Source organism: Cydia strobilella, chromosome 14 (assembly GCF_947568885.1).
Source record: "Cydia strobilella chromosome 14, ilCydStro3.1, whole genome shotgun sequence".
In the NCBI taxonomy this organism is placed as follows: Eukaryota; Metazoa; Arthropoda; class Insecta; order Lepidoptera; family Tortricidae; genus Cydia; species Cydia strobilella.
Genome location: NC_086054.1, coordinates 11,964,458 through 11,983,727, shown reverse-complemented (window position 1 = coordinate 11,983,727; position 19,270 = coordinate 11,964,458). Strand labels below are relative to the sequence as shown.

Below are 19,270 nucleotides of genomic sequence, written 5' to 3'. Positions count from 1 at the left end.
TACTTTTTTACTGAAATAATAAAGCGCAATTTACTGACAATATGATGTCTTGTTTCAGATTCTGAAGATTTACTCTACCTACGTATGAGGTAAGAATACGTTTTTAGTTTTAAGAAGTTATCAGACTTTTAATATTACTTATTTACTCGTAATTCTGAGAATAAGTAGAATAAAAGTTTAAAAAACCTAAAACGAAGATCGGATTACAAGTTTACATAGGCCCAGAATCCTTAAAGAAATGCTCTTCGTTTTTCTAAACAGCAAACTTATGTATAGAATTTTTGTAAATAAATTAAATAAGAAATGTCAACTCTTATTCATGGTGAGCAAATCTAATGGCACAGAATAACCTAATGGGGCAGTGAGCTTAAATACTTTCCTTTTTATGTAATTATTTAGGAATCTGGTCGACGGGAGCCTCTATTAGGCGCGCCGACAAGTATTTCTTTACACAGCCGACGCACACTTGGCCCCCAATAACTGTATCAGTTATAAAATTTATACAACTTTATCACCTGCCAACTGTACCTTACAGTAATCTACGGTGCAGTCGAGTTGCGGCTCGCCGCGATGGCGTCACAGTACCAAAACCATTGATCGCCGTGTTTATGGCAAAACTGTGCGTGACTGTGCCGTTAGAATAGTTAGATGAAACTGATCGCTGTTAATTGTGGTTCTATATAGTGTGAAACTGCATGCGATTGGGTTTGTGGCTTTTAAAAATTTATAGTACACCCGAGAGAAATAAAAACAGGTTTGTGTATGAATATTTTCATAGAAAATAACTCGTTTTCATTGGTTTTGCGTGTCCTTTTGAATGGTTTGTAAGTTTTGTAACTATAGGTACATACGTGTATACTAACCGAATAGTCTAAGGTTGCAACTTTTAAACTGTGGCTTCAAATGCTAGCTATGTTTACCATAAGCTTTTTAGGGAACGAAAACAGCAGGAAATATAGTTACCTAATAACATATTAAGCAAACAAGATCTATTTTCCCCTCGGAGCTTGGATGGTCAGATATCAATGACTTTCGTGATGAAAATTAGCGCCTATGCCTTTGGACTCGTTTCGGATGCAATCGAGAAATCACTAAGATGATAAAGAAAAGTTCCGTAGATGTTTCAAGCATCAATTGTTGTTCGCATTTGTTAGAACAATCAGGTCTAGGAACAATCACGGTTAGTATTTAAGAGTTTTAATCTAATCCCACATATTTCATTGTATTGTGTCGTCTTACACTAAATTAATCTGTGTCAACTTGTCTAAATCTAAATTTTTATTACCTCAAGCATAAAGAAATAAGTAGGTAAGCTTAGAGTGCTCACTCAATACATCACTTTTCTTACTTAATAAGATAAGTTGTATGGGAGATATGGTAAAACGTATTATTAATAACTTTTGAACTCGCTTAAATTTAATGCTTATTATTAAGCTTAAACTTATTAAAAAAAAATTAAGTAAAGTTCGCTTAAAACTTATTGCTTTGGGTTTTTCATCTATGAACGGAGGGGTTTCTCTCATCTGGCAGAATATTATTTGTCAGAAATACACTTCGCATACCTAACACGTATCGCAGAAAACTTTTAGTCAAATGATACTATACTTGACATTTCGCAAAATGTTCGTTCGGCAGAATTTTCTAAGTGGGTTAGGTTAGGGTTTTCTGCCAAATAATATTATGCAAAAAGAAATTCTGCAAAGTAATATTAAGCAAAAAGCAGTATGCGAAAGCTAATTCTGCCAAACGACATTTTTGCTAAATAACATTATGCAATAAAAACATATGTCAAAAAACATTCTGCAACACAATATGTACGGAGTGAGCACTCTAAGCTTAAGTCTTATATCTCTATGCCTCAAGTTCTCGATGCAAAGAAGAAAGAACAGAAGAAGAAGCAAGAAGACTGTGACCACGCTGAGTCTTGGCACTGGGAGAATTCACAGGAGTTATACCATACCCGTGAATTTCCTGATGCCTTAGCTCATCGTGGACACCCTACAGGCCTGAAAACTGAAGAAGATCTGCAAAAAAATTGTCGACCGAGCAAAGCGACGGCGACGTCATAGAATGTTTTCACATTGTCTGTTCCGATATCGGATGACCAGTGGAAAAAAAACTGCCGATGCCGCTAGAGAGTGCCCTAGTGTGAAGTAATTTTATTTTTGTATTGACGCCATAATTTGAACAATAATTATGAATTAAATGAATAAATAAATATGCAAGGCGCTTTTTAAATTTTTATTCTTTGTGGTCGTATCCGACATCCGAAATCGCATCGGCCAATGTGAAAATTGCCCAAACCCCTAAGGCTAACTAAGGGTGCAATTTTCATGTTTGTATGTTCCACTTTGTTAGATGGTATCTTAGTTTATCCAATATTCTCTATCTTCAAGAAATTTGGTGGAAAAAACACGGTCACAAATGATTCCGCATGCTTATAATAATCAACCGGAAGAATGTATTTTCAGTTTCGGATATTCGAACCCAAGTAAGAGCCGCATTCATATTTTAAAATCTGATTTTAATCTGCTATAGAATATGATAAGAACTTGATGCGACATCTATAATTTAATTTTATATCGTATAGCTAAATAATAAATCAAGTTTCAAACTCAAACTCCTAAAGCCCATTTAACAACACATTATTCATATCAATACCTAACTAAATAAATGTTACACAAAAATTGGGTATTGCGGGCTATGTGTTACACCGGCCAACAGGTCAATTTGTAACAACTATGTAATCGGTTAGAGGCGGTATTAATCTTTTATTTCTTTATTACTTAAGTTCAGTTAATTTTTAGGGTTCCGTACCCAAAGGGTAAAAACGGGACCCTATTACTAAGACTCCGCTGTCCGTCTTGTCACCAGGCTGTATCTCATGAACCGTGATAGCTAGACAGTTGAAATTTTCACAGATGGTGTATTTCTGTTGCCGCTATAACAACAAATACTAAAAACAAAATAAAATTAATATTTAAGGGGGGCTCCCATACAACAAACGTGATTTTTTTGCCGTTTTTTGCGTAATGGTACGGATCCCTTCTTGCGCGAGTCCGACTCGCACTTGGCCGGTTTTTTCAATTACTCAATAAGTTCGCCTAATTATTTTTTCAGTGTAATATGTACCCAGTGATTACCGCGAGGAAGCTAAACGGATCGTGTTTCGCATCCATATGGATAGCTTCCCGTCTTATTGTCTTGTTATAAAAGAAAGGGATAATTCCCCATACATTATCTGGTTGGGATAAAATATAAGCGAAGGCGTTTTGATTTCAATGCGGGACATGTCGAATTTTTACGTCTACATACACTCTTCTATTTCTATGTTTTCGAAGTACTACGACTACGATTTTTACTTAAAAAGATATTTCAAGCATTTTAATTCCAAATAGATACGAGTAGGTACCTATGGCGATACACAAATACTTTACACGAGTACTTTATTAATATGGTCCAATTGTAGTGTTCTCCCAATATTATCTCTCTTCAATTTGATAAAATTTGGCATGTCATGTAGAATTCAAATTTCAAACCCTTTGCCCACAACCTTATAAGACCATTTTGTGTATTATCCGACCGAAGTTTCAATTTCGGTTTCGGTTTCGTCAGGTTTTGGCTTGTTTATTAGGTAGGTATATCATGTTTTCGCCGAAGGTTCGGTTTCGGCCGAAAAACTGCCAAACACGGCCGCGCCGAAACTGTACTTTTGGTAGTGTCCGACCAAAGTTTTGACTTGGGTTTCGGCAAAAAATCCTGATTCGACCGGACACAACTTTTTTGTCCTAAAAGATAGATAGATAAACCATTTATTCGTTCAAAAAATGGTAAACTGAATTCCATACAGGCAGAGCTGAGGGTACTATTGTATTAAGATACGTGTTTTTTCAATTCGCTAGCCGCTTTTAGCCTATACCACAATCAACAACAGTTATATCTCGCTACTGACGTATTGTTCCCGATTGGCTAACGCCACAACATGCTCAATTCTAAAAGACGTAAGCGCCACTATTTCCATACAAAAACCCGTCCTTTTACCACGGACAGATATGTGGTAATATGCGGTAATCCTGGGTAATCCATTGTAATGACGGTGTGATACTACTTATCTTTATGTATTGTAAACGGTAACGGTCGTTTTTATCGGTGTTTCTTAGGATTTGTACGTGTGAGTTACGATGTAGTTTTGTTGTCGTTTGTATTATAATAGCTTTTGAAATTACGTGTAATTTGTCTAAGTAAGTGCTTTCTAGAACGCAGTTTAATAGCTTGAGATCGGTTTTTTTAAACGCATTTAACCAATTTGCGAGATTGAAGTGATACCATAAAGGATAACTCAGGCTAGACCGGGCCGGGGCCGTTTCGATTTCTATGGAAAGCACCACGTGATCACCGATCAGCCATCATAGAAAATGACTTATCGGACGCCTCGGCCCGGGCCCGGTCCGGTCTAGCGTGAGTCATCCTTAAGTGAACAAAGTTTTGTACGGAACACTAAAAACGGCGTTTTTAATAATTTTCTAAAGTCATCGTGAAGGATTCACTTCCTATAAATGTCTACGTAATTTTCATCTTTCCTGTATAATTGCTAAATGCCATTGTCAGTTGCAAGAATTTGAATAGATTGCAACACTATCTAATCTTCACGATATCTGTCTAAGTAAAAGGCTAATGATGGTAATCTGAAGCTATAAAAGTGAGAAAAGTTTTCACAATCCTAACTTTCTAAGTCTATATAGGTATATGACTATAAATTATATTTATTATTATTTGTATCTCATGAACTCACGGGTATATACATCCTGGTCATTTGATAGGCGTGCGTGGGGATACAGATCCAACACGTAGAGGCCCTTTGGAAAAATTTGCTGTTATGTAATACACCTGCTAGAACCCATTCACGGGTACAAATAGATACCCGTAAATCGGTTCCAACAGGCGTAGGGGCTATTATAAACACAGTGGAAAAGAGTGCCGGCTATGGTGTTGAAGTTTGACTGGTCAAAAGATTGGGCTATTGCTGAGAGGTCCGCCATAACAATGTTTGTACACGTTATCGAGGCAGGCGGTGACTCGCCGCTGACTAGGTGGGCCCCTGAAACTGCCGTCGTGATGACGACCAGGAGCAACACCGGTGTGAGCGGCTCAGGGATGTCGAGAGGTGTGCGTTATTATTATTATTTATTATTATTGTGGGATGAGAGAAACATAGTTTATTTGGGGCAAGAGAAACAGTATTAAGATCTCCTACAAGTGTTTCTCTTACCCCATCGAGCCTTGTCTATTTTTTTGTCTAGACTAGAAGGGATAGGTCCCTTCTATCAATATTATTTTTAAGTATAAAACTCCGTGTAATATTTTGAGTTTCTTTTTATATATCGTTTCGGCCCTAAAATATGCTCCATACACCTTTAATAATCTGATTTTACAGTAGGTACATATGGTGCTACTTTACCGCACAAGTGCGATATTAAGCACATTACGTATTAACTATGTTTCCTATTTTTACACTTGTATCGTAATGTACGAATAGTACGGTATATTTTCTTTGCGAAATGGCACTTCAGTAACGAATCTTAGACTTAATAGATTAAGTTTCTATCGCGTGACAATAATACTCATGACATTTAATTTAACTCTAATAAACATTAACAATATGATCTGTCAGAATGAGACTTAACGACCGGGAAGGCGTCAGCGTTAGCGACACAGACCACTTACTAACATTTTAGGTGGCGCATGTAAGGCAACTCGTGATCAAAATTAGTGGGACATTAAACAAAAATATCTACTTTATCGGGGGCGTGACGCGTATATGGCATAAGTACCTTAATAAATTATAACCTGCAGAAAACTATACCGTTGAATTTTACCTAATTTTGGATATACAAGATGAGATTTTAATGTGCTTATGACATCGCAGTATTTATAATCGCTGTCTAAGGCTGCCCTTCCACTGAGGCGCAGACGATCGGAGTTGAGAGGAATTAACCAATAGCATTGGTTGTAATCTACTTCTCTTCTCCGCTTCGCTGGTTTACATCTAATGTTGTTGATTCGTCTCATCTCCGCTCGTCTCGTCCCGTAGAAAGGCAGTGTAAAGCGGAGTCTGTGCGTCGTAGTCTGTCGACATATCAACCGCGTTTTTCCTGATCGTCGACTGATGGGAGCCAGACACAATGCTGAGAGCAACATTATCTAGCCAATTAAGAACAGTTGTATCGGCCGATAAGGGCTAATGCTGCTTTAATGTAAAAAATGGCTTCCTTATGGCTCGTTGTGCGACAAAGTTGGGGTTCGCACGCGCTATGTTGTGGGCGAAATTCCCATACGCATTAAAAAAATACAATCAAAATTTTATTTCAGAAATTGAATAATGTTACATTTAAATGCTGACCCCTACACTAGGCATAGCCTGTCCTGTGGGGCAAATAATATGGTTTACACAACAGTACTTACCTAAAAAAAATTTTGGTTAATGACATCAATAAAAAACCGGCTAAGTGCGAGCCTGCCAAGTGTTATAGCGGAGATGAGATACAGCCTGGTAATAGTCGGACAGACAAACAGAGACAGACAGACAGCGAAGTCTTAGTAATAGGGTTCCGTTTTTACCCTTTGGGTACGGAACCCTAAAAAGAGACAATTATTTAGTTAAACAATTGAAAAAATAAATAAAGGGAAATGAAATTTAAATTTATAGTACCTATAATTACAGTTTACAGAGATGACAAAAATTATGAAAAGGCAGAGAAAACGAAATATTAAAGCAAACATAACTATGTACATACATTTTAAATTTTCAGACACAAGTACTAATGTGAGATAACTTATGCTGACAAAAGTATAGAGTAATGAATTAAGGTACCGTTCTGATTCTTCTACACCAGCATTACTGCAGCAGTGTTGCAGCGTGATTATTGCTGACAGTATTGCTGCCGAAAATGTCAAAAATCCGGGCAGCAACACTGGACAGCACACTACCTACCTAATGTCACGCCGCAATACTGCATCAGTAATGCAGCCGGCTGCTGGCGCAAATATCAAAGAAGGTCATGTCATCGATATGTTTAGGTATATTCTTATTCTTTTCGTGTCGATGGTTTCAGACTTTCAGACTGTGCGGGACCAAAAGGTAGCGACATTTAACCTGTCCGTCGCATCACGGAGATCCTGCTCGGAGCAGGCATACGGGGGCACGCTGGGAAAGATAGCATGTGTTCCATTGTTTGGGGAGTCGTCCCACATTAACATAGGGCGTCTGAGCCGCTTAGCTTAGCTTAGCTTACTTCAGCATGTTCTCCTTGCTGCGGCCGACCTGGGAACGCAACCTGTTTATGGCTTTCCAGATCAGTCACTGGGTGATTTCGGATTTAGGTATATCAAATTTGTCGTAGTAGTTACCTAGCTCCAGACAAGTTATTCTCATCTTATCCCAAATATCGACATCATTCTTAATAACCTTCAATAACCACAAAGAACAAAATACAAACTTTTTTTAAACTACAAGCCAGACAGCTTCCTGACTTAACCTCTAAAACCTGATTTTCCTCATTCAAAAACGCCTCCGGTCTTAAAAAAACTCTTTTGTTTTACAAAACGAACCAAACCGTTGAAACACCCATTTAACGCGTAGTTAGCCCAAATCACCGGTTCGCGGAATACCCTCTTTTATAAAAGTAATCTGGCTCGTGCCAGGTTGTTTCTTGGAAGTTTCATTCATACAAAAAGCTTAAATTGTTTTAATGGGTTTATCCATTAGATTTTGATAATGGGTTAGAAAAACCGGCCAAGTGCGACTCGGACTCGCGCACGAAAGATTCCGTTCCATTACGCAAAAAACGGCAAAAAAATCACGTTTTTTATTAGTATTTGTTCTTATTTATTTATTTATTATTTCAACTGTCTAGCTATGTAGTTCATGAGATACAGCCTGGTGACAGACAGACAGACAGACGGACAGACATACAAACGGACAGTAGAGTCTTAGTAATAGGGTCCCGGGGACCCTTAGGGTAAATTGGACTCGCCCACCGAGGGTTCCGTACTTTTTAGTATTTGTTGTTATGTTATAGCGGCAACAGAAATACATCACCTTTGAAAATTTTAACTGTCTAGCTATCACGGTTCATGAAATACAGCCTGGTGACAGGCAGACGGACAGTTGTGTTAGTAAAGTTAGTAATAGGGTCCCGTTTTTACCCTTTGTAACCCAAAAGCCTACAATTTTCCGTTAAAGAGAGGGCTTTAGAACGGTTATTAATTATAACATAAAACATACTAATGGGACATAAGGGGCGACGGTAAGTAAAACAAACAGACAGACAGACGCACGAGTGATCCTATAAGGGTTCCGTTTTTTTCCTTTTGAGGTACGGAACCCTAAAAACGTCACTTATCTGGAAAACAATCGCATTAGGTGAACGAGCGGGAGCCCATTTCTCGAACGGTATTAGACTAATACGCATACGGTTTCCACAACACACTAATAATATTAACCTAATATCGTTCGATCTAACCTAAGGTCGAACCTAAGGTCGCGGGAATTCGGTGGTTGCGAGCGGCACAGGATCGGTCGGAGTGGCGAGCCTTGGGGGAGGCCTATGTCCAGCAGTGGACGTCTATCGGCTGACATGATGATGATGATGATCGTTCGAGAAATGGGGGGCCCATTTCTCCACGAACTGTCAAACCGTATGGGTTGCCATGAAAATACACTGTAGTTAATAATATTAGACTAATCTTTCGAGAAATGGGCCCCAGTAATTAAACTGTTATATTAGATACCAAATTAGAATTCATCTTGCTAAACGTTTTTCTAAATGTGACGTAAATTGTACTTAATTGACGAATCAGACAGACAGATAGATTGACGGACATGAAAACACGTATAGGTATATGAACTATCACTACAAATTACTGATCTCCCCTACACTCATCCCTAATCCGTTTAAAAATTTTAATATGTTCGCCAACAAGCTCGACGAGCTTGCACGCCGTGTTTGAGGTAATTAGGCGCGTCCTTGCGTGCGGCTGCCGCAATTACGCGGCTACCGATAATTCCCTCTAACTTTGTAACTATAGTTCATAATTTACCTGCTACGGATCGGAAAGTGTCGATGGAAATAAAACCACTGACAGAAGCACCAAATTAAAAAAACCAGATAAGTGCGAGTCGGACTCGCCCACCGAGGGTTCCGTACTTTTTAGTATTTGTTGTCATAGCGGCAACAGAAATACATAATCTGTAAAAAATTTAACTGTCTAAGTAGCTATCACAGTTCATGAGATACAGCCAGGTGACAGACAGACGGACAGTGGAGTCTTAGTAATAGGGTCCTCTTTTTACCCTTTGGGTACGGAACCCTAAAAATTATGTGCAATAAAGTGACATACGTACATCAAAGACCCGTCGCTGGTTTAGTTTTTTTTTCAGAAAACCGTAACTACGTTGATGATCGGTTTTAGAGATAATTAGGGACATTGATTGGTGCGTACAAACATAAACAAATCCTAAACACACTATACTTTGGCTCGGTTCCATAGCGAGTAAAATCTACTTTTACAAACGCGAGGCTATTATTTCAAGAGATATACACACATGGCACTTAAATAATTACACACATATACACAAATATAAACAAATATTTTGTAAACAAACTGTCAAATGGCAAAAACACATACTTTCGATATCTTATGTCTGGCCGCGTAGCCAACTTGCCAATCGCTTACGCTCCGTAGCGATCGAAATGCAAATGTCACTGTCGCACTAATATGGAAGAGTGATAGAGAGACACAAAGCGTTTCATTGTCGAAGCGATAGCGATTGCCAACTTGGCTAGGCCGGCTGTAGTACCTATCGATAAATTTTCATCGCTAGTGCCGTAACAATTTCGCTTTAGGTTTCCCGCGATCACCTAATGTAATTTGTATTATTGACTACATTAAAACATTATAATTGCACTTAAACTATCGTGAGACATATTTCAAAATATTTATCAGTACGGTTTTTACGTGCACGACGTACAACCGCCGCGGACACTCGGGCCTGAAGATGGATTCCCAAAGAATCCGAAACATGTCGCCAAAAGCGACTAAAAATAATAGTGAGTAAAAACCGTACTGATAAATATTTTGAACATTATAATTCTTAAATATATGCACTTACATTGCAGGTAAATTGAAATCTTAATGCTCTTAAACTCTTAAGTGATATACAAATGTCACTAGCTGACCGTAAGCTCTTAATTGGATAATTTTATTAGAACACTCAATGAGCTAATTACTTTACTACATGATAATCCTTTGGCCTCAGTATAGATTGTATAATCTTTAAAAAACTTATAGCTGGAGGCCCTTTTTACATCGTAAACGGTGCAAATTACAAATAATGCCGACATCCCGTCTTCTCGTTGTTTCTTTAATAGCCTATATTAACTAAGCAAGAACTGAACACCTGGGTAATAGGATAATACGCGTAACCAGCCTATATTATGCATTGACACTTGCAATGGAATTTAAACTTTAAGTTAATCAGTGAAGATTGTTTTTCCGAAACTGCGTTTCTGTCAGATACGAGATTGCGGTGGTGTCGATGTTACAGTAAGTATTGGAAACCTGTTTGTCGTCCGTTTTTTCCGGTGTTAGAGGAATAAGTATGGTCGGAAGACTCAAAAGGAAGAGTAGTTGTGCACATGCAGCATGCTCTTATCTTAATTATTATGGTGGAAACAATCAGGTGGTCCATCTGTATTGAGTTGGGTATCGCCCGCCCAAGAATATTGACTACTTTTGGTTTAAAAGCTTTTGCGTTAATTCAGAGAGAGATCTACATTGAAATATGATCTACGAGTAGGTATATTATCCAAGTGGTAAAGGTAAAGCTCTGAGTAGCTATGCATAATTGTAATTTTGAATTTATTTGATAATGTAATGTATATTATGTAATAAAATTGTATTTTTGAAGTTATCAAATAATGTAAATTGTATGTACTGACGATCATAATATAAATTCGTGTAGATTACTCTAAGATAATTTATTTTGTAATTTTATATTATGAGAATAAATATCTAAATCTAAATCATATTATTGCAGGTACCTACTTATTTATAGAAAACAGATATACCTACCTACTTCACTGATGGTTGAATAAATGAGTATGAACTCATACTCATTTCCACTTTACACGTCAAGAAAGATAAATAGTAACACTAGGAATAATCAGAACATAATATAAATATGTAGGTAATATATCAGACAAGAAAAGATCTTAACGTAAAAAAGGCATAAAAATATAAGTTTTGGCGTTAATTTCATACTCAATACTCAATACTCAATATTTTATTGCAAATTCACAAAGTAATTGTACAGGTGGTAAACTTATAAGCTAGGTCTTTGTGAACCCTGTTGGGCACTGCAATATATTGTAACTATAATTTACAATTAAATTAGGAGAGGAGAATTTTTGATTAATTATTTTAACATACAATCATTATAATAAAAATGTAAAAATAAGAATTTAAATGTCAAAAATACACTCTTCGTGTCGAAAGTACAAGCATTACATTAGCAAGTACATTTTTGGTACAAGCTTTTATCGGTGTCTGTACTTTTTTTCCACAACCAACTAATACTCATCGAGACAATTCTAAACACCCCAAACACAATTAGGGTTCGTTGTTTTACCACAGAGTTCCTATGGCCACCTCCTGTCTCCATCATCAGATCAACTCGATCATAATATTGCATGTCACCCGAATTTGCATACATTTTATGTATATATTTTAATATGAGCCTTGTTGTCAGATTAAAATTTTATATAAATAAATACATAAAAATGTATGCAAATTTTCAGCTACAATGGAAGTCGGGAAGTGGGTCAAATTTAACTTGCAAGATTTGACCCGTACATACATAGATAGGTACATTACAAGTTAGCTTTTAAAAACGTGTTTAATATCGTTTGTTACGATAAGTTATTAGTCTTATTTACGTCTACATAACGTAAAATACTTCAGACTTCTTGAATCTTCGGGTCATAGAGTTAGACCAAGAAAAGTCATAATTTCATAGACGTTCGACGTGTAAATTAACACTTGCACTGCGTGTGCTATCAAAATCGTTACAGACTTATATTGGTCTAACTCTAGTATTTCGCATGAGAAGGGGGCGGCTGCTGGCTATTCGACAAAAACTAAGTAAAACATCAGATTTTGAATTCCAAATGACCCAAATAAATCACAAGCATTCCAATGTGTTTCTATATAGCATATAATAGTGTTGGGTGTGGTAGAGGGTGGCCTAAATGCCACAGGCGTGGGCCAACAATGGGGTAAAAGTGGGGTAAGGGGGGATAAGGGGTAACCCTAGGGTAGGGGCGGATATGCCTAATGGTGCCAAGTCACGAATCCAACACTCAAATTACCAAGTTAATGTGACTAAAGCAGTTTATAGATTTATTATTTTATTTTCACGCTATTTTTTTTGCGGGCGTGATGGTAGTAAAAAGTTGTAATAAAAAATTATACTTTAAAGTTTATTCTTTGCTACGTAACGTTAATGCTACGTTAGAATTTAAATAGGCATTTTAAATAGTTAGGTACCTATGCCATAAGTGAAACTTAAGTAAAGTAATTGAAAAATACTGTTTAGGTGCTTCATTTGTCACTGGACTGGACTTAACATAAACACACATTATCAATGCAATTAATTCATCAAACATCATAAAAACCATATTCATATATTCATGTTGCAACTACAACTTATAAGTAGGTATACCTACTTTGATTTTGTCAAAGGAATTGTAAAAAACAATTCGAATTTTCCAAGAAACTAAACGTTCCACAAGCAATAAACCGCTCGCGCTTACCATAATTCCACGTTGATATACTATCTTTACCCCGCATCAGCAATATCTAATGCAAATTACGTTGCCAAAACCCCAATTTCCTGCGAAATTCTGCATTCCCAACATTGCATCATGGGGTTTCCTGGGGTGCCTCCCTTCAGTACCAGGCGCGGCTGGGGCATGCAATTCACCTTTAGCGGGGGTGGTTATAGGTCACCCTTCCTTAATTACTCTGGGGTACATGTACGTAGGTACATGCATATATTTGTGTGGCGATGACTTTGGAGTTTTAATGTTAACGTATGTTAGGGTTTAGTGTGAACGTGAATATGTTTTATTGAAGTTTTTTTTAAGTATCCAGCCGTTAGTATTATCAGGCATTTGTTTCATTAATGTTCTTTACTTTAGGAATAAGAGAGTTAGAACTTAAACGATATCTTTGTAGAATGATGATATGTCGTATATATTTGTATAGGGTTAGCTTATTATAGGCGAAAGCTGTATTATACCAAAATAGAAAAAACAACTGTAATTTGAAATAGGCATTTTAAGATATAGACTAGCGATAATATTTACTATTTGTAGCACTTCTTTTATTTGCTTTAATTGTAACCAAAGTACCTATTGGAGATCAAAAAAAATCTTGTTTGGTACAAAGCTTCGACATACTCGTAAAATTGGAGGAACTGAATTGAAATTGAAAGGAATTGAATAAGTAAACAGCTATAAATATCGATTAACTGTTAGGTAGCTTGCAGTTCAACTACTCTATTGACACTTGCATTAATGCGCCTCGGCTATTTAATTGTAATATTTCCATAATCCCTGCACCTATTCATTTCTAGAACCGATGCTTAGACCTAGAACCTGTAGCGAATAAGATAAGAATCAATACTAATGCTATTATTCATTTAACGTCTGTCAATTCTAAAATGTTTATGTTAATCGTTTGTCCCTATCCGTATTTTTTCCGAATAAATGGGTACCTATTAAATAGTGACTTAACCCAAAAACTTTAGACCAACGTTCTCTTTCCAGGTGAGGTTATGGAGCCATCCTCGTCAGACTACAGCGACGAGGAGGTGGGCGTGCTCGCGCGTGGTCAGAAGCTATGGGTGCGAGGTGTGCGACCGCACACAACATGCGCGGATATTGTGCGTGCGCTGCAGGACGCGCCCGAAGGTTGGTCTACTGTAGCGTCAGTACTATATGTACAAGTTAGACAAGGACAGTCTGTCCTGGTCAGACAGTGGCGAAGTGGGCGCGCTCGTGGACAGAAGCAGTGGGTGCGCGGCGTGCCGTGCGTCCACACACAAGCGTGGATATCATGCGCGCCCTGCAGGACGCGCCGGAAGGTTGTTCTACTCTGTACAAGTTAGACGAGGATAGTGGTAGACTGTCCTGGTCAGACATTGGCGAAGTGGGCGCGCTCGTGGACAGAAGCTGTGGGTGCGCGCCGTCCGACTGCACGCAATATGCGCGGACATCGTACGTGCGCTGCCGAAGGTTGGATAGGACGCACCCGAAGGTTGGTCTAACTACCCTGTAGCCCTGTACAAGTTAGACAAGAATGCTACATGGAGCTTTCTTCGTAAGACTTTTGAGGAAGTGGACGCGCGTGGCCATAAACTGTACCTTATTAGAACATAACCCCACTTTCCATTTATTTCTAATTTTATGTAAGACGAGCAATTAATGGACTAAACTGAAAACTAATTTAATGATGATGTTATATATAATATAACATTCAAAACTTTCGCGTGAACACATATTGAAACATATTTCTACCCGGGTCTATCGCGAATTTATTTTGTTGCCTTTATTTCCGACGTTTCGACACAGCTTTCACTGGCAGTGGTCGCGGCTAACTGATGTCCCAGCAAAATGTCAATACCCGACGAAAAGACGAATGAGCTTAGAGCCTGTCAGATTTAGGGTCACCAATTTGTTTCCTTCCCTGCAACCTCATAAATTTATAGCAGTCATTGAAAGAACGGGCGAAGCAACTAAAGTATATTACAAAAAATAATTCTCCCCTTTTTTTACAGCGGACGGATTGACTGAGCACTCTGAATGGATCCTAGCGGAGCGATGGCGTGGCGTGGAGCGTCCTTTACCACCTGACGCTCCTGTGCTCCTGGTGTTGGCAGCTTGGGGAGACGCACGGCACGAGGTATTTTATTAACCATTCTAAGCAGAGCTGGGGTTGAGCGAGCACTCGGAATGGATCCTAGCTGAGCGGCGGCGTGGCGTAGAGCGTTCTTTACCACCTGACGCTCCTGTGCTCTTGGTGTTAGCAGCTTGGGGAAACGCGCGGCACGAGGTACTTTATTAACCATTCTAAGCAGAGCAGAGCAGAGCGGAGCATCCTAGCTGAGCGGCGGCGTGGCGTAGAGCATTCTTTACTACCTGACGCTCTTAGTGTTAGCAGCGTGGGAAGCGGAAGACGCACGGCACGAGGTATTTTTTAAATCTTTCTTTATCATGCAGCTACTTTAGATGCTTTAGAATCCAGGGTTCATGCTCCAACTTTTCTCCTCTGAGATACTTTAATATTATTGACCTATATAGCCAGTTACCATATCAAGGAATTTACCTTTTTAATTTATGTACAGTCAAGGAATTGCACCAAACTGTTTGTCATTGTTAAAGAGTTCGCTAAATTTTATTGTATGAAAAATTTCATAGTAAACCGCCGCGGCGCGTCGGGTGACGTTGATCAGTCTGTCAAGTGCAGATGATGCAACTGACACTGACATAAAACTCTTGTGTAACACGCACACACACACACACACACACACACACACACACACACACACACACACACACACACACACACACACTAATTCCCACGGTTTATTCCAAAGGTCCGCCTATCCCTCCGTCGCGCCTCCAGCGGTGAGGAGGACTCCGGCCGCGACAGCGACGGCAGCCGCAGCGGGAGGCGGCGGCGGCGCGGTCGGACCACTCCGCCCCCTCGAGCCAAGAGCGAAGATCCTGCTGCAAGGCTGGTGACGGTGATACAGCATCAGAGCAGGACTCTACATCAGCAGTTGGATAAACTTCGGTGAGTTGATAGTTGTGCTATACTGATACACACCTACTGGTATGTATCTAGATTTCTCCGAGGTGTTTCCAACCAATTGGGTGAAGAACGAAAACTCAAGACTGGTGTCGGTAATACTTTTGTAAAGTCATTTAGTGGGCCATAGGTACAATAGTTATTTACGATACAAGTGCGGAAAATAGGAAATTCACAACGAGTGGTGATAAATTAAAACACGACCGAAGGGTGTTTTAAATCTACACGGGTTGCGAATTATCCTATTCGTTCGTGTATAGAACAACGTTTACAGTTTACAGTGCATATATGGCCCTTTAAATTTTCGACAAAGGCACAGAAAGTGCTTATTCCCGCACTAGTGCAGGAAACTAGCACCATATGTTCTGTAAAACATCTTTAGTCATATCCAGTAGGTATATTTGTCGTACGCACCATTCTGTGTGACGCACCTGGAGCGTCTGATATTTGTATCACTCCGTCGTTACGTAGGGACCCTAGCAAAATCGTCCAATTAATTCATTATTTGTTCATCTTTGCAGGGAACAAGAAAAGCTCATCGACCAACTAGAAGACCAGACGCATAAAAGCCGTATGGAGAAGCACGGAACCAACTACCTTCTAGAATCCTACCTTCGAGACCTGGGCCGCAACACCGAAGTCAACGACAGCCAGGCAGCCAATAGCGACAGCGGAGTCGGCGTCGGCAGCGGCACACCACCCAGAAGACACACCAAACACAAGTCCAGAAGAGAAAGACACCTCATGCGAGAACACTACTTCACGAAAGAACTCACAAACATCTGCCAAGTTAACTCCGAAAGACTTACACAAACACACAACGACACAGACTCAGACGCCTCAGCAGATGACCTCACAAAAATAAGAGAAGAAATCGAACTCCTCGAAAAACTTGCAATCATAAATAAAAGACTACATCGCGAAGAGGAGCTCGTCGTCAGACTAACAGCGAAAGTCAAAAGGTATACAGACGAAAATAAAGCGAATAGTTGTGAAAATGTCTCTCAAGTCACGATGCTAATCGACAAAATAGAAGAGGAGTTAGCACGGACGGCGAATGAGATGCAAGATAATACCTTAGAGTTAACTAAAGCGGAGAGAGAAGTAGAGATGAGATTGAAACTCCTCGACGAATTGACGTTAGAGTTAGAAGAGGAAGAGCTACAGAACACGATATTGGAAAGACAGTTGAATGAAGCGTCGAGTCGACAACCAATATTGTTGCAAGATAGCTACGTACCTGTCTTAGACCAAGGCACGGCTATCGATTACGGGGGACCTAGTTATGCCTTGGACACGCTCGTATGACATTAGGTTAAATTATGAATCTGTCCCAAAGATGTTTTTAAATTACCAGCAATCTCCTCGGAAATTTTGGGGACTTTAAATACCTAATGCGAGTTTTGAATCGGGTACAAAAAACCGACAATGGATCTCAGTTTTTCAAATAAATTTTAGTACCCAATTCACATTAAAAATAGGCATTCTGCTTTAATTTACTTTCAAAGGAAATTGTACAGTTACATTGCCCAACGGTGATAAAATTAATTGAGTATATATTGAGCGATTTGTGTACCTTTACTTTAGGCTCACGAGAGATCATTGTTACAGTGATAAGACTAATTAGAATTGTAAAAATCCAAAAGAGTATTATAAAGTTATGATAAAATTTACTTCATTTGAGGCACTAAACTGTCAAATAAAAATCAATAATGTCTCTGTCTCTGATTGGCTAAAATATTTGAACACAAATTCTTAAATAAAATGATTTTGTACTTTTAAAACCAATAGTTATATGAATAACATAGTATAAGACAATAACTGTGGTGCTTAAGCTGTTTAAAACCTAAGAATGTTATTTTACTGCGTAAGAACCTAAACGTAGTTAAGACAAAATAAATCGACCAAAATCATTACAATTTCGACCTTCTGTAGATGAAATAAGGTTCTAATATTAGAGCAATATTGCTAATATTTAATCCTTTTGACTTAGCTACGTCCAAATAAATTACGCTGCATACATTTTTTTAATATTCGAGTCCAATACCAAAAATATATGACAAAAACCACCAACTGTATGTAAGTACGTAAGTTAGGGTAATCATCCACTAAACGATGTCACGCAATAACTAAACGTAAAGTTAAGATGTTGTTTTGTGACATTGTTAGCGAATGGGCACCATTAGGCCTAGTCAAAATGACCTTTTACTGCTGTTCCAAATATTGAGACATGCACATACACAATTATACACCTACCTAATACGGTGTCGGACTTTGAGATCAAATGTATCATATCAAAGCATTCGACCAATTACCTATGTTTGTTCCATATTTGGGACAATGCAGAAAAAGGTTGATTGGGTTTGTAAAAAATACTTGAAATAGATTATTTCTGTAAACAAAAGAAATATATTTGTAATAAAATTTCTTATCCATTTGGACCTTTGATATTTTATTTTTGACCAACTGACACTTAGTTGATTGTATAAAAAAAAAATGTATGGCTGTTACGGTCATATCTCAACGGGACACCACGGCGACCCAAGCATTCGCCGGTCACCAACAAAATGTATACATTCCGCAACCAAGCGGACACTAGGTGATATACCCTCCATAGACCTCTATACATTTTGTGGCCGGCGACTGGTTACGCCGTGGTGTCCAAGTGAGATAATATGACTTAAACTTAGCCTAATGAAAGGTCTCAGTACCGTCCTCCACACTAATAACTGATAGTTTGTAAACTGTATGGCTAAGAAAGGCTGATGATAGTCGGTTAATATTTTTAAAATAACCTGACGGTATTTTTACAAACCCATAAATTGAGATACATTCTACAATAACTTCCACTAATGACCTGATTATGTAGGTTCGGCTAGATAAGTATGTTAATACATTATTTTTATATTTACTGTTAAATATGTTTATACCCTGTGTACCTACAGAAAAATATACAACGAATATAGTGATCATGTGTTTGACTAAATACCCTTTTATGATAAGATATCCACCAATGACGACAGCTTTTACCGCCACAGACGGCTGTAGACGTCATCGGAAAGTCTTGCCAAGAACGCCATCGACGGCTTCAGCCGTCAGCTTCGTCAATGCAATAGGGACTTACGCGGGACTCCGTAAAGTTCAATATCCTGGCGTCCGTGGCACGGCATATTCTTTCGCCGTCTGGCGTTCAAAAGGGTAACAAAATATGAAAGTTACAAGTCATCTCTTATTGGTCCTGTATCAACAAACCCATCACATACGATATTACGCCATCGCTCGAAAAGATGGCGCCATACCTTTGGCCTATACTCGTGTAGATGGCACCACTCTTTGA

General features: G+C 38.6%; 1 protein-coding gene and 1 long non-coding RNA gene across 2 annotated transcripts in view; both read left to right on the top strand.

Moving 5' to 3' along the window:
* Positions 1 to 19,270, top strand: part of LOC134747300 (uncharacterized) — a 336,530-nt gene that overhangs the window by 273,653 nt on the left and 43,607 nt on the right. The gene's annotated exons all lie outside the window — the stretch shown is intronic.
* On the top strand, positions 73 to 18,902 carry LOC134747265 (apoptosis-stimulating of p53 protein 1). Its single transcript, XM_063681881.1, has 5 exons — positions 73 to 89; positions 13,890 to 14,033; positions 14,900 to 15,024; positions 15,719 to 15,918; positions 16,455 to 18,902. Exons 2-5 carry the CDS (start codon positions 13,898 to 13,900, stop codon positions 17,239 to 17,241), a joined length of 1,248 nt encoding a protein of 415 aa, XP_063537951.1. The 5' UTR covers positions 73 to 89; positions 13,890 to 13,897; the 3' UTR covers positions 17,242 to 18,902.

Coding starts and splice junctions, on each gene's coding strand:
- LOC134747265 (XM_063681881.1), top strand. CDS start 13,898: ATGGAGCCATCCTCGTCAGACTACAGCGACGAGGAGGTGGGCGTGCTC. Junction 14,034..14,899: donor GCTGCAGGACGCGCCCGAAG/GTTGGTCTACTG, acceptor CTTTTTTTACAG/CGGACGGATTGACTGAGCAC. Junction 15,025..15,718: donor GGGGAGACGCACGGCACGAG/GTATTTTATTAA, acceptor TTTATTCCAAAG/GTCCGCCTATCCCTCCGTCG.